The sequence below is a fragment of the Chrysemys picta genome, chromosome 10 (genome assembly GCF_011386835.1).
Source record: "Chrysemys picta bellii isolate R12L10 chromosome 10, ASM1138683v2, whole genome shotgun sequence".
NCBI lineage: Eukaryota > Metazoa > Chordata > Testudines > Emydidae > Chrysemys > Chrysemys picta.
The window spans coordinates 21,365-43,854 of NC_088800.1; the positions used below are offsets into that span (position 1 = coordinate 21,365).

Genomic DNA, 22,490 nt, shown 5'->3' on the forward strand with positions numbered 1-22,490 from the left:
TTTTTGGTTCTCTTACTATATTTTTTAAATTGGGGTATACATTTAAGTTGAGCCTCTGTTATGGTGTCTTTAAAAAGTTTCCACGCAGCTTGCAGGGATTTTACTTTTGGTACTGTACTTTTTAATTTCTGTTTCACTAACCTCCTCATTTTTGTGTAGTTCCCCTTTCTGAAATTAAATGCTACAGTGTTGGGCCACTGTGGAAATTTCCTCGCCACAGGGATGTTAAATTTAATTATATTATGGTCACTATTACCAAGTAGTCCAGCTATATTCACCTTTTGGACCTGATCCTGTGCTCCACTTAGGACTAAATCAAGAATTGCCTCTCCTCTTGTGGGTTCCAGGACCAGCTGCTCCAAGAAGCAGTCATTTAAGGTGTCAAGAAACTTTATCTCAGCATCCCTTCCTGAGGTGATATGTACCCAGTTGAAATGCCCTGTTATTAATTATTATTATTATTGAGTTTTTTATTTTAATAGCCTCTCTAATCTCCCGGAGCATTTCAGAGTCACGAACACCATCCTAGTCAGGTGGTATGTAATATAGCCCTACTGCTATATTCTTATTTTTCAAGCATGGAATTACTAACCATAGAGATTCTATAGTACAATTTAGTTCATTTAAGATTTTTACTTCATTTGATGCTATGCTTTCTTTCACATATAGTGCCACTTCCCCACCAGCACGACCTGTTCTGTCCTTCTGATATATTTTGTACCTGGTATTACTGTGTCCCATTGATTATCCTCATTCCACCAGGTTTCTGTGATGCCTATTATAACAATATCCTCATTTAATACTAGGTATTCTAGTTCACCCATCTTATCATTTAGACTTCTTGCATTGGTATATAAGCATTTTAAAAACTTGTCATTTTTTGGCTGTCCCCTATTGCATGATGTAATTGAATGGGACTTTTTTTCATTTGACTGTTTCTCATCAGATCCTCCCTGTATTTTATCATTTTCCATCCTCTCCTCCTTATTAGGACATAAACAACAAGGAGTCTGGTGGCACCTTAAAGACTAACAGATTTATTTGGGCATAAGCTTTCGTGAGTAAAAACCTCACTTCTTCGGATGCATCCGAAGAAGTGAGGTTTTTACTCACGAAAGCTTATGCCCAAATAAATCTGTTAGTCTTTAAGGTGCCACCAGACTCCTTGTTGTTTTTGTAGATACAGACTAACACGGCTACCCCCTGATACTTGACACCATTAGGACATAGGGAATCTCCATTTATAGAGATATTTTACATACACTATTTTACATACACAGGTCTGAAACATCAATATGCCACACCTAAATTGCCACATATATTACAATCCCAGAATTTAGGCTTTCATATGTACCTGCAGCAACATATATCTAGATTTAAAAGAATCAAGTATCCTAAGGAGTGGAGCCAAACTACTTTTCATACCTGCTCATGGGTGGCTGGAGTTTCCAGGATCTCAGTCAGTGTCTCCCCCGGCTGGAAGCGGATTACATCTACAATCAAGCGCTTTGTACTGAAAAGAAACCAAGGAGAGTAGGAAACAAAACAACATTAAAACAAAACAAAAACAAAAACCCTATTCCTGCTCTGAAATGAGAACAAAACTGTCACTGATTCATATTAGACCAGTCATATTCATACTGGATCCACATCCAAACCAGTCAACAGTCCTTATGTTGTCAATACTTCATGCCTCACTTCTCCAAATGCAAAGAAAGAAAAGTTACTTACTAGTAACTATGGTTGTTTGAGAGTTGCCTCTGTGCATTCCCACTCTGGGGGTGGTGCCCCCGCACCTTGAGCTTGCAGAGCTATCTTGAAAGGTGCATTGTTGGGACTGCATGAGCACCTCCCCACCTGAACCCCATGGTGCTGAACAGTCAGTACATCACACCGTATATAAGGGAGTGCAGCCCCACAACAGCCTCAGGTCCTTCACCTGGACAGCAGAGTCCAAGCTGTGTAGAGAACTTTGAGGCAGAGTGACAGGTGGGTGGGCAGTGACAAAGTAAAGTGTCAGCTCTCAAACAACCACAGTTACTGTTAGGTAACTTTTCTTTCTCAAAGGCCTCTGTGCATTCCCACTCTCGGGAGATTCATGAGCTGTCCAGTCCACATGGAAGGTGGGCTGAGGAACTCTCAATTAAATAAAGATTCTAGCACCACACACCCAGCATCAGAGTGGGATGCTAGTATATGGTGAATATGTGGACTGAACGCCAAGTGACTGCTCTACAAATCTCAGCAGGAGGATATGGCTTAAAATAGGCCACAGAGACAGCAGTAGCCCTCAATGAGCGAGTCCTTAAGCCTGCTGGAATGAGGACTTTGGTTATGTTAAACATCTGATTGCATATGGCATCCCACTGCTCTTTTCCCCATGGGGTATACCCAGACACTTCCTTCTACCCAAATGCCACAAAAAACCACACTGAAACAAACAAATCAACCATCCAAAACCAAAGAATGTCCCCTAAGCAGAATTTATCCTGAAAAGAGATACATCTCTTGGTCCTGCAGTATGTAAAAGGCCGGCCATGGAACCCTGTGAAGAGGGCCACTCGTACCTGGAAGGCACTCTGGATAGGAAAGAATGAAGATGGAACTCCTACAGGAGATGGAGATGGTGTGTTTTGGGTACTGTGGGGTGGTCTGTGCCATCCTGAAATGGAAAGATCTATGCCAGAGGACTGGGGCACAGCTCTGGGCTGGAGGAAGATACATGCACCAGTTAGGCTAAAATTTGGAAAGTAAGCTCAACAATGAGCCTTGAAGAAGTGGAAGAAGTGAATGGGATGATGTAACAGTACACTGGTCGCAGGGTGCATTTGTGTCCCAATGCACCTGTGTGATGAATGTTGGAATTTGCTGTAATATTTTTGCAAACGGTACACATCTCAGCTAACTGTCTGACTTTATTACACTGGTCTACAATTTTTGAGAAGTTGTCTGCTTCAGAGATAAAATATGCTATTTATTATGTATTTTGATGTGCTGAATTCAAATATGACAATTAAAACAACTGATTGGCTACTGTTTCTAAGATATTTAAGTTTTTACATTTTATAACTATGTATATTGTGTAGATAGAGTTTTAATCATAAATTGTAAACCTAGGTCTTTTCATGTGTTTATGGTTGCTTTACATAATATTTCACCTGTCCTGTTTATGTAACACTTTAAAAATCAGCAAAAGGGTTATATAAATAAAATTTATTATGAAACAAAAGGCAAAAAACTATTATGTACATAGTTTAGGCCTAGTCAGTGTCTACTCGGCGCTTCTTGGTTTGTCTCTTGTATTCATTAAATGGAGCATCTCTTGTCCCTGTCCAGCAATAGTCTGCAAGCATTGATGGGCTCCATTTGCCCTGATAGCGTTTCTCCATTGTTGCAATGTCCTGGTGAAATCGCTCGCCGTGCTCGTTGCTCACTGTTCCGCAGTTCGGTGGAAAAAAATCTAGATGAGAGTGCAAAAAATGTATCTTTAGGGACATGTTGCAACCAAGGCTTTTGTATGCCTTGAGGAGGTTTTCCACCAACAACCTGTAGTTGTCTGCCTTGTTGTTTCTGAGAAAATTTATTGCCACTAACTGGAAGGCTTTCCATGCTGTCTTTTCCTTGCCACGCAGTGCATGGTCAAATGCATCATCTCGAAGAAGTTCACGAATCTGAGGACCAACAAAGACACCTTCCTTTATCTTAGCTTCACTTAACCTTGAAAATTTTCCACGGAGGTACTTGAAAGCTGCTTGTGTTTTGTCAATGGCCTTGACAAAGTTCTTCATCAGACCCAGCTTGATGTGTAAGGGTGGTAACAAAATCTTCCTTGATTCAACAAGTGGTGGATGCTGAACACTTTTCCTCCCAGGCTCCAATGACTGTTGGAGTGGCCAATCTTTCTTGATGTAGTGGGAATCTCTTGCACGACTATCCCATTCGCAGAGAAAACAGCAGTACTTTGTGTATCCAGTCTGCAGACCAAGCAAGAGAGCAACGACCTTCAAATCGCTACAAAGCTGCCACTGATGGTTGGTCATAGTTTATGCACCTCAAAAGTTGTTTCATGTTGTCATAGGTTTCCTTCATATGGACTGCATGACCAACTGGAATTGATGGCAAAACATTGCCATTATGCAGTAAAACAGCTTTAAGACTTGTCTGCGATGAATCAATGAACAGTCTCCACTCATCTGGATCGTGAATGATGTTGAGGGCTGCCATCACACCATCGATGTTGTTGCAGGCTACAAGATCACCTTCCATGAAGAAGAATGGGACAAGATCCTTTTGACGGTCACGGAACATGGAAACCCTAACATCACCTGCCAGGAGATTCCACTGCTGTAGTCTGGAGCCCAACAGCTCTGCCTTACTCTTGGGTAGTTCCAAATCCCTGACAAGGTCATTCAGTTCACCTTGTGTTATGAGGTGTGGTTCAGAGGAGGAGGATGGGAGAAAATGTGGGTCCTGTGACATTGATGGTTCAGGACCAGAAGTTTCATCCTCTTCCTCGTCTGACTCAAGTGAGAATGATTCTGGTGCATCAGGAACCGGCAGTCCTTCTCCGTGGGGTACTGGGTGTACAGCTGATGGAATGTTTGGATAACGCACAGTCCACTTTTTCTTCTTTGACACACCTTTCCCAACTGGAGGCACCATGCAGAAGTAACAACTGCTGGTATGATCTGTTGGCTCTCTCCAAATCATTGGCACTGCAAAAGGCATAGATTTTCTTTTCCTGTTCAACCACTGGCAAAGATTTGTTGCACAAGTGTTGCAGCATATGTGTGGGGCCCACCTCTTGTCCTGATCTCCAATTTTGCAGCCAAAATAAAGGTGATAGGCTTTCTTAACCATAGTGGTTATATCGCGCGTTTGTGATGCAAAAGTCACTTCACCACAAACATAGCAGAAGTTATCTGCACTGTTCACACAAGTACGAGTCATCTCTGCTCACTTTGGCTAAACAGAAATGTGTCCCTTTGCAAAATCAAACACTGACAAATAAGAGAGCACGAAATTGTATTATTTCTAGAGCTGATATAGGGCAATTTGTTCAGCAGAGTGATGTAAGCTGCGTTATGATTGCATCATCCATGACTTCTAGGAATAACATGATGCAATTCATATCATGTATGACGCAATACCAGCTTCAGATTGCATCATTCATTGTTTTGCCTTAAAAGCAAGTACTGTCCAAACCCAGTCATAGATTTATTCATAGATCCAGTCAAAGATGTATTTTAGTCATTTCTGGTTTAAATTGAGATTCCTTCCTTTATAACTCACTTATCCTCCGCCATTCCCAAGTCAAGGGTCGTATATACTGACCCAATAGCATATCTTGAAAACTAGAGCCAATCAACAATTTTAAGCATCATTTTCGTTCTCAGTGACCCAGAATTAGTAAAGTTTGACTACATTTATTTCAGAAGCATTTTGGCTGTAGAGCAGTGTTATTACCTGTCACAGAGTAGCTGGTCCCTCTCGATAGACTAAGCCCAGCTTCCCTGGACCAGAGTAGTGAGTCCAATCCAGCCAATTAAAGAGGGTTGGGCTGCATTTGGACCTATAAAGGGCTGCTAATGGATAGCTGAGAGGGACTGAGACAGGCTGCAGAGGAAGGAAAGCCACACTGGAATGCAGCTACCTCCTGTGGTGGGTCCTGCGACTAAGGGGCCAGGGAAGCAGTCCTAGGGTGGTTGCTCCAAGAAGAGAGCAGAGCTCACTGAGACTGGGAAACTGCCAGGAGCAGGAATGAAGCACAGAAAAGTTTAGTCCTGTCCAAGTAGAAGGCTAGACATCATTTGACATCTAATGAGTGAGGGCGCTGTGCCTCCAGGGATGAAAGCAGCTTAGGGGAAAAAAACATGTTAGACAAAAATTTTGGGTGAAGCCACATCATCATTTTGTCTTTGGAGAATCATGTTTAAGGAGGTTCTGCCATGAAAGCCTGCAACTCGCACTCTGTTTGCAGATGTTATCGCCACTAGGAATGCAGTTTTTTGACATGAGAGGAAAGGGACAAGATGCCCGAGGCTCTAACAGAGGTCCCATCAGAGCTGCTAAGACCACGTTAAGGTCCCACAAAGGAACCATTTCCCGCATGGACGGATGGAGATGAAGAATTCCTTTAAAGAATCTTGCTACCATGACATTGGAAAATACCAATCTTTCACGAATGGGTGGTTGAAAAGCTGAGACTGCTGCCAGATGCACCTTCAACGAACTAAGCGTAAGACCCGACGAGTGAAGATGCAGCAAGTACTCCAGGATGTCCTGGATACAAGCCAGCATTGGCTGAAATCCATGGGCCAATGTCAACATAGAAAACTGCTTACATTTTGCTGAATAGGACATTCTGGTATAGAATTTTCTACTACTGAGTAGGACCTGTTGAACAGCCACCAAACATTTCTCTCCCTCCTCATTCAACCACAGAGCAGCCATGCAGTAAGATGAAGGGAACTAAGCAAAGGATGCAAAATGTGACCATGATTCTGTGTGAGCAGGTTGGGATCAAGAGGAAGGGATATAGGATGCTGAACTGACAACACGAGAAGGTTGGTAAACAAACACTGCATTGGCCATGCCGACACAATGAGGATGAGGTTGGCCCAATCTGCTTTTAGCTTGAGCATAACCTGCAGAATGACTGGGATCGGAGAAAAAGTGTATAGGAAAGGGGGAAAGCGTATAGGGAAGCTGAGTGGCAGCTGAGGTGGAAGGTGTCGGTCAGGGAGCCTGCAGAACAGATGGCATTTCCTATTGTCCCTTGTAGTGAACAGGTCAATCATTGGGATGGTCCAAGTCGCGAAAATGACTCGCAGAACACTGGGATTCAGAGACCACTCATGACTCAGAGAAAAATTATTGCTGAGATGGTCCATGAGATGATTCTGGACTCCAGGCAAGTGACTGGCTATTGGAATGATGATCTCGTCAATGCACAACTGCCATAGCATAATGGCCTTTTGACAGAGCACCCTGGATTGTGCTCCTCCTTGCCTGTTCACATAATACATCATGGTGGTATTGTTGGTAAGTATGTGACCCGCTAAGCCCCTGATGAGGTCTAGAAAAGTGTGACAGGCATTGTAGATGGTGTGAAGCTCCAGCACCTTGCAATGGAGCTTCCTGCTCTGACCACAGACCCTGAACTTTCAGCAATCCCAAATGTGCTCCCCAACACATCAGGGAGGCATCGGTGAAAATAGTCCTGGTTGGTAGGGCCAGATGAAGGGAATGCCCTGACATACATTCCCCTGAACTGTCCACTAGTGCAAGGAGGCCACGATCAACCTTTCTAAGCGGTGAAGGATTAGATGGTCAAGTGTCTTGAGCCACTTTTGAAGAGGGCAAAGACGCAAACTGGCAAATTGAACCTGCATGCATTCAGAGATGTGTCCCAAGACCCTCAGGCACATCCGAACTTTTGTGGAATATTGAGACTGCAGAGACAAAGGAGGTGAATCATCTGAAAATAGTAGATCAGGAAAAACTCTCTCTCTGAGTCTGAGTCTATTAGGGTCCCAGTGAACTCCATTTCCTGAGGGGTACCAATGTTGATAACCAAGGTTGTGTAGGATGAGACCCAGATGGCCGAGTGAGCAGTGTAATGTGTATGTGATAAGAACTTCTTCTCTGGACCTGACTTTTCTGACCTTAGTAGCTAGTTGTGCAGATATGGGAAGACATAGATTCCTTTCTTCCTGAGGTACACTGTCATATAGTTGGTAAAACCCTGGGATGGGGTGGGGAAGGAGACAGACTGAAGGGAAGGACTGTGTACTTACAATGGCAGTTCACCACAACGAACCAGAGTACGCCTCAGTTGTCACTGGTGTTGGTACCAAACTCAGCAGTGGTACCACAGCAACTGACAGTGCCAAGGTGGAGGGCAGAGAGTGCAGCCATGGTAACAACGGCAGTGCGAAGTGCAGCAGTTCTGGGGAATTTCCTGGTGCCGAGGCGGTTTCTTGTGCCGAGCTGGCACCAGCCTCACTTCTATTCTGTGGCAAGGGAGCACTGGGATGTGGTGCCGATGGACCCAAAGCTTCAGCAGCCCATCCAGACAGCAAGGCCATGGATGCCATAGCCCTGGTGAAGTCCTGAACCAAGGGAGAGCTCAGGACAGAAAGGCAGAGGAGGTCCACCGCTGCCTGATATGCCGCCAGTGTGGAAACAGTGGTGCTAGCATTGTCCTCTTCGGCACCAGACTCAATGGATGACACGGGGCCAGAATCAGAGTTGATGGTATGGGCCACTTGCACCCCTACACGGTACTGGGGAGTGGTCAGAAGGACCTGCTCCATCCCGTGTGCCAACAGTAGCCATACATTTCTTCCTGGATGAGGAAAAGAGTCTCTATGAAACCTGGAGATGTCTCAATTGGTCTTATGAGACTTTTTCCTTGGCACACTTGATGGAGAGCAGCTTCTTCACTTCTTTGTAGAGGCACCAGTCCCAGCGTGCAAGCCAGTCCCACTGATTGAGGTCGACCTCCAATCCAACACAAGCCTCAGTGCTGAAACAGGCCTCATGGCCTGCTCAAGAAGGTGCTGCTTCAGGCAAAGGGCTCTAGCCACTAGAATCTGTTTTGTGAATGATATACATATGGACACCGCTCTTTGAAGTGAGCCTTACCTATGCAGAGCAAGCACCTTGTGTGAGAGTCATTTGGGATCGCTCACCCACACGACGGACAACGTTTGAACTCTGGGAAAACACTTAACTAGACTAACTAACTAACACTAATGCTAAGGGTACTAACTAATTATATACAACTAGAACACTAGCTAAAGGATGAGGCGTTGTGAGGTTAAGAACCACGCAGCTCTGACTTCAGCCACAGGCAGTAAAAAGAAACTCAAGAGGGGTCAGGGTGACACTGTCTCAGACAGCATGGGGCGTGGTTATGGCCAAGAGCACCACCTCCTACAGGTACGGCTAGACAAAATTCTCTGGCTCTGATGAGCTGGGCTTGCACACACCTAAGTGGAATACATGGCAGCATCTACTTGAAGATGGCATACATCAGTGCCAATCCCCAGTTCAGATGGAAGACATCAGTTAAATAGTCTGGACTGAGACCAACTTGAGAGCAAAATTGGAGTGACTACAGTCAGTCTTCTGAGACCTCTCTCTTGGTGAAGGAGATGAACTAGAATGATCGCTTCTTCTTCTTGGAGGAAAGTCAGAGTCTGGCTGTGCACCAGCGGCTTGTGGCGGCACCAAAACCTTTTTAAGGGCCAGGCGATCTGAGGAGTATCCCAGCATTGATACATACTCATTGGTTGCTCTATAAAGATGCTGCTTGAGGCATAAGTCTCTAGCCACGCACATTCTCTTTTTAAAGGATTTACAAATAGAATACTTTGTCTTAATATACCCCTCTCCCAGGCACAAGCACCTAGTATGGGGATAGGAAGGACAGTGCTTAAAACCTGGCAAAGGCATCACACCAGGCATATCTTACTATTCAACTCCTAACTAATCTATCAGAAGGGTACTACCAGCAATAACTAACTACATACCAAAAAAGGGGAGAAAACTCATGGACAGCAAAAAGAGTGTGAGGTAAAATACAACAGAATGTTCCGCTTCCAACTGCAGGCAGTGAGAAGGAACTGAGGGGGTCATGGCGGCGCTGCCCTTAAATAGCCATGGGAGGAGCTACAAGTGGCCTGAGGGTGAGAGTGTTGCCCCATGGGGTACTGCTAAGCAAAGTTCTCTGGCTTCAGGGTGGCTCTGCTCCCTCCCTCACCCTTTTACAAATGGACTGGCTTCTCTCTGTTCCTCCCTCCTCTTCTCTATCCCTATAACACCAGGCCTAGAAAGGAGAGAAGAGGATCCTTGCTGGAGATGCCCCCTCAGTTTGGGAGGGGTTGTGAGTGAAGAGCCACCTGTGCTGCAAAAGGATCAGAGGTTTACTGAAGGAGGTGGCAAAGGGAAGGGAAAGATATGGTTGGATGAGCAGACTGAGGTAACTATGGGGCAGATATGAAGTCAAAGGGGACACAAAATTGATTTGGGAGTGAGGGTGCAGAGTTGATGTGCGGAGGACGATGACAACATAATTAACAGATGTATAGATGGGAGAACAAAATTAACTAACTAGAATTTTGAGAGAACGTGGAAAACCTCTGCACCATCAGGTAGCCCTTTAATACAAGTTTGTGTAATGTACTTTTTTAATCACAAGATGTTGGCAGGTATGGATTTTAGAGAAGCAAACTGAACTAGAATCAAATCAATCAATTGTGCACGTGTGACAATGAGCTAGCCCCAATCTCCGCACAATCACACATACTAAGGGGGAAAAGGGAAATTCAAAATCAGAAGGAGATTAAAAATGTGATTTTTGTTTAGAAGAACCTCATAATTTTGAGGCCAATCTCATGTTTTGTGATCTGACTCATGATATTTTAACTTTTGGGGTTTACAATACTGCTAGAGCAGATGACTGGCAGCTGTGGAGAAAACCCTGTAAATTACCACTTGTGTTCCCTGCTCCTGCAGCCTGCACCTCCCGAGAGGCACAGCAGAGAATCTGCCTTAAGGTTTTTACTGAATTCAGTATGAAAATAATGAATGCAACAGTACAGTATTTCTTGTGTTGAATTTAACATGCGAGTTAACTATTACATATATTGCACATTTCCCCTCCCAAAAATTTTCAATGTGTCACAAATTTTGTATTGATAACACAGAACTGCACTGGAGAAGAGATCTAGGGGGGTGTTTCTGCTAAAATGATCTGCTGTGAATTAGTTAACTATGTCCACAGTCAGGGCCGGCGCAACCCATTAAGCGACCTAGGCAGTCGCCTAGGGCGCTGCGATTTGGGGGGCGGCGACCACGGCGGTATTTCCGCAGCGGGACCTTCTGCTGCCTCTGTGGGGGGGGCGACATTTCGGGCGGGCCCTAGGTGGCGGAAAACTGGTGGTGCTCCTGTCCACAGTTAAAATTGACATCAGTAGCTTCAGAGTTAAAAATGTATTCAAGACAATAAAGGTCATTCACACACTTCAGAGCTCTTGTTTCAGACTTTGTACGGACTTCACTATATCAGTTATACTCAGCTTGTGTTTGGAAGGTTTTCTTCACAATCATGAAAACTGGAGACACTTTTTTAAAATGACAAACCTTACATTCCCCAGTATTATGCTTTGGCAATGGGGTTTTCCTGGAACAAATTCACTGGCCACAAAATCTAGGGGCCCTGGATACAAGCTGTGTGCACTTTAACAGGCTTGGATTCATTTATTCTTTCATTTCCTGACATCACTGTTGCCTTTTTCTTCCCTCATAGTCCAACCCATAAAATTAATATCCTACCCCTTATTTAAGCGACGACTGCTATAGGCCATTACCCATCACTCACTTCAGCAGGATTGTCCTTGCATCCATTTCAGCATTCTCATCGCCAGGAACATCAAATTTATTAGTCAGTGTAAGAGAAACTTCAGTCTTTGCTAGCATCTCCTTGTTGGGGTCATTAATGTTACCAGACCCTTCCCCTGGGGTAGAAAAAGGAGAGGTGAGTTATCAATGAAAGAACCTACTTCCCAATGCCAGATGTGATGATAGTGACACAGGTTAGAATGTATTCAAACATTGTCATGGGCTGTTTGGGTCTGCAATATTTTCCTTCCAGCACCGTACAGAAAAACACTTAATTCATTTTTTAAAGGACCTGTTACAGCCCATTTATGGGTTTTAAAAACATGTTCATCTTGCACATACACCTCTACCCCGATATAACACAAATTCAGATATAACACGGTAAAGCAGTGCTCCGGGGGGGGGGGGAGGGGCTGCGCACTCCGGTGGATCAAAGCAAGTTTGATATAACGCAGTTTCACCTATAATGCGGTAAGATTTTTTGGCTCCCGAGGATGGCGTTATATCGAGGTAGAGGTGTACATAATTTAGGATTTCCTAACACTCCTCCTTCTTCAGCAAACTGATAGAAAATGGATACTAAAAAAAATAAGATTTCATGTAAATTCAGGTTTTGGTGCCTCAGAGGTATACAAATCAGAGTGTGTGTGTGATACATCTTGCATCTCAACCTGCCTCTCTACTGATAAGCTTAAATGTGACCTACCAAAGAAAAGAAATTCAGTTTGTGCCCTTTGTTGCTTCTTTGGCCTTATCTATACTTAAAAGGGTTTCTTGGTATAGTTAGTAGAGATGCAGCTTGCATTGGCAAAAGAGTTCTTTTGCTAGTATAGCTTATAACAGTTCCCTGAATTAAATAAGCTATAATGGCAAAAGGACTTTTTTGGCTGATATGTCTACACTAAAGCATTTGCTGGTATAGCTATCTATATCAATTACTGACATAGATATGGTAGCAATACTTTTAAGTGTAGACTAGACCTTTACGTTGCATGAACGAGGACTGAAAGATCTGTCAATGTTTTTTCACATTAGAAATTCAGGTCCCTGGTGAGAGGGGAAGGTGTGTGTGTGTGTGTGTGTGTGTGTGGGGGGGGGGGGGGGGCGGGGAAAATGAGGAAACCTGGTATGGTGGAAGGGGAGGCACACAGAGCCCTGGCGTTGGAGGAAAGCATTTGATACAGTGCCTCGCAGATTCATAGAACACAGAGATGGAAAAGCCCTATGGGGTAACCTAGCCTAGCACACTGTAGGCTGCTGCTGTTTGTATAGCACCAATTCCCTCCCAAACTATGATTATTCTTTATAGTAATTTTTTTAAACCACACTTGGAGCTACTCAGAAGAACATAACATCTCCCTCATGTAAAAGAAGAGCAGCTCACCTATCAGGGACTCAATAGTGGGAACTTCCCCCAGGTCATCCAGCAGCTCATGAATTGGATCATTGTGCTCAGGCGCAATCGCATCTTGATGATCTAAAAGCAGCTAGATTAATACAAATAAAAATAATAATTTAACTGTTCCTCCTGTGTCTTGTTTCACCCAATTTAAGAATTACATTTTTACAATTATATTCTTTGGAGAGAATTCCTCTCAGTTCATGAGATTCCCAGTGAAGATACTAGCAGGCAAATGTCTGGCATCGTCACATAAGAAGTATCAGATGACTTCACAAGAAAAAAATATTAAAAAGGCCATAAGCAGACAAACTACTGACCTCAACATTTTGACAGTTCAGAAGATATTGCCTTTTTTTTTTTTTAACAATATCGTCAACATTTGAATTTGTTAAATGACTCACATTAAACTAATCAGTAACAGATTGTTCAGAAGGGCCATTCTGCAAGAAAGAAATGTGACTGGTGTATACTTACAGTGTGTGTATTGATGATTTCTCCAATGGAAATATAGATAACTGGTTTAGTGAGAGTCACCAAGTCAGAATATTCATCAACATTAAATTTATCCTGTAGTTCTGGAACCTCACAGGCAGCCTGAAAAAAACGTCTTCAGACAAAAAGAAAAAATAATCAACACAATCCTGCCAATCACAAGCACTGAGATAACCAAGGCATTGGCTCCCTGTGATAGTCCCAAGCAGAGCTGTTCTTTGGAACTTTGGTACAATAAGAGGAGGTTACTTACCTGTAACTGGAGATGTGTGGGTCCATTTCTGTATTCCACTGAGGGGTTTACGCATGCACACTAAGAGTCTGGAGCTGAAGAATTTGAAAGTAGTGTCCTTGGTCCACGCATGTGCTCTGGCTCACCTCGTGGTTTCATTTGAAGCAATAAAGGGCAGAGCACACTGACTGTATCTCCAGTTCCTTCTCCACCCTGAACCAGACATATCCATAGCAGAGGGGAAGGAGGGCAGGAAGTGGAATGCCGTTAGGGACCACACATCTCAAAGAACCTCCAGTTAAAGGTAAGTAACCTCCTATTCTTCTTTGAGTGATGATCCCTACTGTACTCCACTGAAGGTGATTAGCAAGCAGTACTTAAGTCAGAGGAGGGTGTGAGGATAAAGATGGAACAGTCATGCAGATGATTGCCAGCCGAAGGAGGCATCTGCTGCCAAGTCTTGTACTAAGGCGTGCATTGCAAAGGTGTGCATGGAACTCCATGTGGCCGCTCTACGTATGTCCTGGAGTAGGACATCCTGAAGGGAGGCTGTGGTTGAAGTCTGGACTCTTGAGGAAAGGGTCTGTATCCCACTAGGGGAAGGCAGGCATGCCAGATAGTTGATAGCAAAATGTAATGCAACACAAAATCTACTTGGAGACTCTCTGGATGACGACTGCCTGACTCCTATGTCTTTCTGCTAGTGCAGCAAACAGTTTGGGGGGCTTTCTGATGAGTCTTGTCCTCTGCAGGTCGGCCAAAACCTGTCGGCTGTATAGGGAGTCGTTCCTCAGCAAATGTGTGTGGTTTTGGGAAGAAAACAGGTAAGTGAATGGATTGATCAATGTGAAACTGGGAGATTACCTTTGGCAGGAATTTGGGATGCAGGCACAAGACGACTTTATTTTTATGGAAAATTGTGAAAGGCGGGGGGGAGGGATGGGGGTCTACCATCATGGCCCCAAGCTCACTGACCCTTCTTGCAGAAGTCATAGCAATAAGGAAGGCGACTTTCATGACATAGAGCATGATGCCAACAGTTCAAAGGGTGATTTCATTAGTACAGATAGAACTATATTCAGATCCCACTGCAGAGTGATGGGTTGGAAGGTTCTGATGAGGGCCTTCCAAAATAGTTAACAGGTGTGTGAACACAGTGATCTTCCACAGGAGGGTGGAATGCACTAATGGCTACTAGATGGACTTTCAAAGAACTGAGGGCAAGACCCGATGCCTTCAAGGACAGGAGGTAGTCAAGGAGGAGGGAAATCCCCACCCATTCTGGGGAAAGTTCCTTTTGTTGGGCTAAGGAAGTGAAACATTTCCACTTGGCCCTATAACTGTGCCTAGTGGATTCTTTCCTGCTGCAGGAGAGGATGTCTTGCACAGCTGAGGAACAGGCCCATTCTAGAGTAGATGCCCATCCAAATACCACGTTCTAAGGCGGAGTGCCTATGGATTGGGATGTCTGATTTCACTGTTGCATTGCATCAGCAGATCAGGGAAGATTGGGAGGGGAATTGGTGGACGGGTTGACATACATAGGAGGTTGGGAAACTAAAACTGTCAGGGCCAGCAGGGCGTGATCAGAATGACGATCACTCTGTCTCATCTGATCTTACAGAATACTGGAGGCAGTAGAGGTAGAGGAGGGAAGGCGTAATTGATTTGGGCTGACCAGGTGAGTATGAGAGTATAGCCCTGAGAGTGATGACCAAGTCCTGCCCTGTAGCAGTTCGTGTTGAATTTGCTGTTTATGTGGCAGGTGAAGAAGTCTTTGGTAGGTATCCTCCATCAGTTGAAGATGGCACAAACTACAGAGTCATGGAGTTCACACTCAGTCAATTGCAAACTGCCTGCTTAGCGAGTCCACAATCACATTGTGTGTCCCTGGGAGATAGGCTGCAGACAAGAGGTTATGGTGGGTGATGCACCAATTCCAGAGATTGACCACTTCTGCACATAGAGCAGTTGATCTTGTGCCCTTGTTTGTTGATGTAGAAAACAGTTGATAAGAACATGATGGGAACAGATGAATGAGAGAAAGGCTTGGCATGCTTTTCTTACAGCTCGGAGTTCCAGGATGTTGATGTGCCTCCTGAATTCCCAAGGACTCCATGCTCCCTGTGTTATGTGATTGCCCATGTGTGCTCCCCTGTCTACAAGGGATGCATCGATGATCATCTTGTCTGGGGAGGAGGAGAGGAAGGGAAACCCTGTGCAGACATGACATGGGTCCATCCACCACTGGAGGGATGAGAGCACCCTGGGGAGGACTGTCAACATGAGGTCCATGGTGTGATGTTTGGGGAAGTAAACTGTCTGGAGCCACATCTGGAGGCAGTGAAGATGAAACTGAGCAAAGGCGGTGACTTATGTACACAAACCATGTGGCCCAGGAGGGACAGATAAGTCCTGGCCGGAACATAAGGATTGTTGATGATGTGAGTTATGAGTTCTCACAGTGTCTGGAATCTGTTCCTGGTAGATAAGCCCATGCTGTGACTGAGTTGATGGTGGGATGAAAGAATATTCGAGGGATGAAAGAAGGTTGAGCAGCATGGAAGTTGAAACTTGGGCTTTGTGTCTGGACTGTGCAACTAGGAGCCTGTGGGCCGGATGGATATCGATGTGAAAATAAGCGTCTTGCATATCAAGAGCTGTAAATCACATGCCTTTTTCTCAGGATGGGGTGATTGCTGCCAGTGTGACTATATGAAACTTGGGCTTGCAAATGAAGTGGTTGAGGTGACTGAGGTCCAGAATTGGTCTCCACCCACCTTTCTTCTTGGGTATCAAGAAGTAAGTGGAATAGAACCCAGTTCCTTGATATTCTGGGGGAACGCATTCTGCCGTTTCCTGTTGCACTAAGGAGTTCACCTCTTGGGTGAGGATGCTGTCGTGAGAGTGGTCCATGAGGAATGATTGGGGGGCTTTGGAGGAGGTAGCATGATGAATTTGATTGTATAGCCATGTTGGATTATGTTCAGCACCTATTTGTCCATTGTTATCACACACCAAGCTTGGAAAGAGTGTGGTAGGATGATCCCCAAAGGAGGTAGAATGGTCGTAATGTGGTAGGCAAGGCGGTTGGCAGCTCTTGAGGTTGACTCAGAAATATCTTTTAGTTATGGATTGCAGCTGCAAGGTGGAAGTGTGTGAAGGGGAGTCCCAGAGGGTGGGATCTCTGGGTCTTCTGTCACTTCCTTGGTGGCTTATAAGGTCACTGATGGTAAAATTGGAGGGATCAGTAGCATTGTGTGGGTGGCGGGCGATGGAACTTGCACTTCAGAGCAGGTGTGTAAATACCCAGAGAGTGAAGGGTGACTCTGGAGTCCTTGAGGGCATGTAGGCAAGCATCCATCTTTTGATTAAAAAGATAGGATTCATCAAAGGGGAGGTATTCAATAGTGTTTTGCACCTCCCAAGGGAAATCGGAGGAGTGGAGCCACGATTCTCTACAAATAACTATAGCCATAACCATAGCCCTGGAAGAGGTATCTCCTGCATCCATCTCCAGTTGGAGTGATGTTCTGGCCACCAGTTTCCCTTTCGTAATGATTGCCTGGAAACGAGTCCAGTCTTGTTGTGGGAGTCAGTCAGCAAATTCCTTCAGTCTGCTGTAATTCAGGAAATCGTATTTGGCCTGATAGTTCGCAATCCTGAATTAGAGGACAGAACCTTATACCCCAAAAGGCCCAAACGTTTGCCCTCTTTGTTGGATGGTGTGGAGTGCAGGTGTTGTTGTCTGGCTCGTTCAGTTGCTGCTTGGACCACCAGAGAGTTCAGGAGAAGGGGGTGAGAAGAGAAACTCAGACCCCTTAGCCAGAGCATAATATATTTTTTATGCCCCTCTGAGGATAGGCCTGCATGTGGTTGGTGTGTGCCATACTGTTTCGGCTGGTTCAAGAATGGCATTGTTACTAGACAATGTGATTCTAGGTGATGCTGATGAGTGGAGAATATCGAGGAATTTATGCTGGGTATCCTGGATTTCCTCTAGGGGAATGTGTAGTTTCCGTGCAACTCTACACAGTAGAACTATAGGGTTAGAAGGGACTGAAAGGGTCATCTAGTCTAACCTCTTGCCAAGATGCAGGATTTGTAGTTTCTGAAATTGCCTAAAGTTGTCCGGAGCCAAAGGGGATGCTGTAGCCACTGCTTCATCCAGTGAAGAGGAGGGGAATCTCTCCAGTTCTGGTGGCACCATCAGAGCTGTGCTGAGGGGTTCCTCCTCCAGCAATGGATCCAAATGCCTGCTAGAAGGGGCCCTCAATGGGGAGGCAGGTGAAGGCTCCCTTGTGGATCAGCCAGTTTCTGAGGGGGGGGGGGGGGTAATTGGGACAAGGACCCCCAATAAGGCCAGTAGTCTGGATCCGGAGGGTCTTGAAGTGGTCCCCATGGCATAGGGAACCAATGGCTCCATGTTGGTTGGAGAGGAGGTTATTTCCAAGATCTGGACCGCCTTTGTAAGTACATTTCCGGTTGGCACAACACGGATAATCCCTCTCCAGTGTCCGACTTATCAGAGGATGAGAGGAAGACTCTAGTTTCATCAGCGGTACCGTCGAGCCAGTGGGAGTGCATAGACCATCGAAGCAGGACGTGAGGGGTCTCACAATAGTGTCATATCATGAGGGGAAGAAATAGTCTCCCTAGAGGTAGTGGGTCCCAACAAATGCAGTAATCCCGGTTCTGCTAAGGCAAAGACGTCCTGGAGCTCAAACGCCTTTTCCAATCTCCCTGGTGTTCTGGGTACCCTCTCTTTACTTGGAACTAGTGGTGGTGCTGTGGACTTCCCTGGAGTGGGCAGATCCCGCATCTTATGGGAAGCCAGTGTTGATGGTACTGTGTTCCAGTATCTGGGACCGCCGGATCTCCTTGCTTGTGGGACTTTTTGTTCTGTCTACGTGGTTTAGAGTGCACTCTGTATCCATGGCTCGAACTAGTGGAAGAAGCATCCACTTTCTTAGTTTTTGAGGAAGACTTATTCCCATGCTTATGGGTATGCTTCCTTACCTTCTGCGGAGGCTCTGGCATGGGGTTCACAATGGTGGTACCGCTGGTGCTGGATTCGGTCTCGGTAGCAGGAGGTGCACTCTTCGCTGTTTCAGGCCGATGTACAGGGGGTGGTCCCCTGGCCCAAGTTCGAGTGAAGCCTCATGGAGACTTCAAGAAGCTGCTTCCAGAGGCAGAGAGCAGGGCTTTCTCAGGTACAGCTGGGGAAGGACTGGCTGATACTACACCCAGATGCAATGTGGGCTTCTCCCAAGTGGTAGAGACAGCACTGGTGTTCGTTGCTGCCCGAGAAATGCAGACAGGAGGCACAGAGTTTCAAGCCTGGGATTCTGGGTATAGTACAGCGCCCGTGTATGGAGGCAGGGGAGAGGGTAGACAAATAAACCCTAAATTACTAAAACTACAAGGACTACGATAAAATAGCTATAAAGTACTATAAAACTCTACAATTCTAAGAACTATTTACAACAATGTATTTAAAGGTGGGTCAGAGATGAGGACACTACTGAAAGTTCTGACTCGGACCATGCGGCAGTGAAAAGGAACTGGAGACGCTGTCAGTCCACCCTTTATCACCTCAGATGAAACCACGAGGCAAGCCAGGGCGCATGCATGAGCCAGCGAACACTACTTTAAAATTCTCCGGCTCCAGGAGCATGGTGTGCATGCATAAACCCCTCAGTGGAATACAACAGGGACCATCACTTGAAGAAGAAGGTATGTTGGTCTTTGTGGGTCAGCTTTAGTACATGATGTGAAGGTACATAAGATATGCTAATGTGTTTTCCCCAGTATCTGCTGGACAGGTGCTACCCTGCATCTCTAGTGGCTTCGTTTACACATCCAACGGGGGGAGAGAGATTCTATGGTCATGAAACTGAAGAAAGCAGAGGCAGTCTGGTTCTATCCGACATTATTACTATTATTATAGGGGAAGCAGATGTGACCTCTATATTTCAGTTGTCTAGCACTTTCCATTATAAAAAATGATAATCCTTTCTTGAAGAGCTTTACCACCAACATAGTGTGTAGCAAGAGTTTGAAATTTGACAGGGTACAGTTCTGGGGCCAGGGAGATGCCTTTTATTGACCTGTAAATGTGTTCAGATTTGGCAGAGTTATAAACTGTTGAAAATCACCATTGCTCATCTGTATTTCACAGTACAGGTTGAATTTGGCTTGTGCTAACACCCCTCAAGATTCCATTAGTACTGTGCACAAACAGTGCCCCAGTGCCTCACTTCAGTAATCCACACACAGAATAGAATCTCTGGGGGAGGACATTCAAAAAAATAATTGATCACCTGTTCTTTTCTTCCTCTGATGCCTCCCATCAAAATACCTTTTTGTCTACAGTAAGGTGTACTGTACTGGGAGCCAGGAGATCAAAAGTTCTAGACTGACTTCTTCTGACTGGTATTAATTCTGTACTCTTCATAACCCTTATTAAGCAAGGCCTCATAAATAGACAGATTACTGAAACTGAGAACACAACCCAAATCTCTAATATGCCAATCCCAAATCTCATCCATTTAGCCACATTGTCTCTCAGAAAAAACCTGCCAGATATTTGTCCTTGGCTATGTGGTCTGTAAAATGGGGCTACTCATTCATCTCCCCATAGGAATTACGCATCTGCCTCTAATGGCTGGTTCACATAGGATAATGGACTGTTCTGGTAGCCAGCTAGTGAAGTTATCTCCGTACAGCAAGAGGGAGTCTGTGGTGCCATGCTTCAGGTTTAGGGGTCCAAGCTGATGACGCATAACGGGGGTGGCCTTCATAGTTACAGAGAACAGAATTTGTATTAGCCCTTTTCCTTTAAAAAATATCCACTTAGGATATTACATACATTAAAAATGTTAATAAGGTTGCAAAGTCAAGCACTCAAAAGTTGGGAAATGCTATGCTACAATTAAGTAGTCTTACTTCATCTTCCTTTTGTGTTGTGATACAATCTTTAATTACATGAACACATGCTATTTTCCACTAAACCACTCCTGTATTCAGGGCACGTTTCTTTTTATCCTCACTGATTATTTACTGTATGGCCCCATGCCTTAGTTACGCTGTCCAAACCCTGCAATAAATATAAAATTATTAAATTTCCTCATGGGCTTTATGGTGCTCATTTCCATAATATAGAGTGTTTCACAAATATTAGTGATTTTATCTTCACAACTCTCCTGCAAGATAGGAGAGTATTATTATCCCATTTTATTGGCGGGAAAATTGAAAGAGGACAACAAAGTGACTTCCCTAAGGCCACAAAGTGAATCGCTGGTAGAGGTAGGATTACAATTCAGATCCTCCTGACTGCCAACTCTGTGCTCATTACTTCCTCACATGATAAGGCAATGTGGTCTGAAGGGGTCATATGGAAAAATTGTACACGATCAAGACAGTATCATAATAAATACACACAAGGGCAACTTTAATTGTGGCATCTCCTAACTTTAGAGTGCTTGATCTTTCAACCTTAATAACATACTTATAACCTAATTATAAGTATATAGTATATAATCTATAACACAAATAACAGCTTTGTGCAACGGCAGTTAAGTCTGATTCAGGGCACAATCTTCTGACCCACTCCTTTAAAAGAAAAGAAATGGCAAGTTAAGGGAAGACGTTCCAGCATTTCTTGCCACCTGCAGGGTGCCTTGATCCAGACCTTCAAATGCAATCACTGACACAACAGACTGTACATTTAAGAGACTGAACCAGTTCAAATTCAGCAGGTAGCCCAAATATTACCTTTATTTCTTTGCAATATGGCCCTTCTCCATACTTCCCATCCTATTAGCTGGGATCTCCTACCTGAATTTCTGATAGGACTGAGAGAGATATTCATTAATGATGCTTAGGTGAGCATTGTCTCCCATGAACATCTTATTGGATGCAGCATGCTGTAACATCTTTGCAATGGAACCAAGGTTTCTGCGCTGGTCTGTAGTCAGCTGACCTCCAGCTGAAAGGTCAATGATGTCAAATGCATCTGGAGCAACAATAGCTGGGTTCATGTAGCGATAATAGAGTAAGTTGCCAATGATCTGGGAAAAGTTGAGCAGAGAAAAGCATGTCAAGAGGCAGTGACACAGGCTATGACTGGGCTCTATATACTCTGCTTTGACAAATTATTATTATTTGCATCAGACACAGACTCCAGTTCAGGATTGGAGCCTTACTATATTGGGTGCTATACATACATACTCTAGGAGATAGCCCCTGCCCCCAAAGAATTTACAGATTATATAGGAACAAGATGCACTAGGGTGTTAATCGTGATGGAAGCGGGAAGGAGAAGACAATGGTACTAGCAAAAGGAAGGCAAGGTTGTAGATATTCTTAACTAAATGTACAATTTGTAGCCTATAATTTTTTTAAAAATTTATAAATAAGATATATGACTAAGTGCTATTAATGAGTTACTAACAGGCTGCTTACATAGTTATTATTGATGCAGTGTTGTTGTAGCCATGTCCCAGGATATTAGAGAGACAGGATAGGTGAGGTAATATCTTTTATTGGACCAACTTTCTGTTCCAAACCTTGCCTCCCTTACTAACAGAAGTTGGTTCAATAAAAAATATTACTTCACCCACCTTGTCCCTTTACATAGTTATTGGGCAGTTAACATGGGTACAAGAATAGAGGTGATACTTAAAGGATCTGAAGGAAGATAGAGTAGTGATTGTGTAAACTGATTTGGGGAAGGTGTTCCATGCATAAAGGGCAGCATGGAAGAAGGCATGAAGGTGCTTGTAAGCAAAAAAAGTGTCTGCCATCATTGGCAGAACAAAAGAATGGTGAGATGGGACAAGTAGGGGGAGTAAAATTGAGGAGAACCTTGAAGGCAAGGACCAAAGTTTGCATTTAATGTGGTGGAGACAGGAAGTCAGTGGACAGATTTGACGAGTAGTAATACTGGTGAAA

General features: G+C 44.4%; 1 protein-coding gene across 1 annotated transcript in view; it reads right to left on the reverse strand.

The window, feature by feature from the left end:
- IQGAP1 (IQ motif containing GTPase activating protein 1) overlaps positions 1-22,490 on the reverse strand; it is a 158,377-nt gene that overhangs the window by 17,530 nt on the left and 118,357 nt on the right. The window contains exons 29-33 of the mRNA XM_005300627.5: positions 21,375-21,607; positions 13,286-13,418; positions 12,794-12,896; positions 11,390-11,525; positions 1,426-1,513 (exon numbers count right to left, since the gene is read on the reverse strand). Of these exons, the coding sequence (XP_005300684.1) occupies positions 1,426-1,513; positions 11,390-11,525; positions 12,794-12,896; positions 13,286-13,418; positions 21,375-21,607 (693 nt within the window). The remainder of the gene's footprint in view (positions 1-1,425; positions 1,514-11,389; positions 11,526-12,793; positions 12,897-13,285; positions 13,419-21,374; positions 21,608-22,490) is intronic.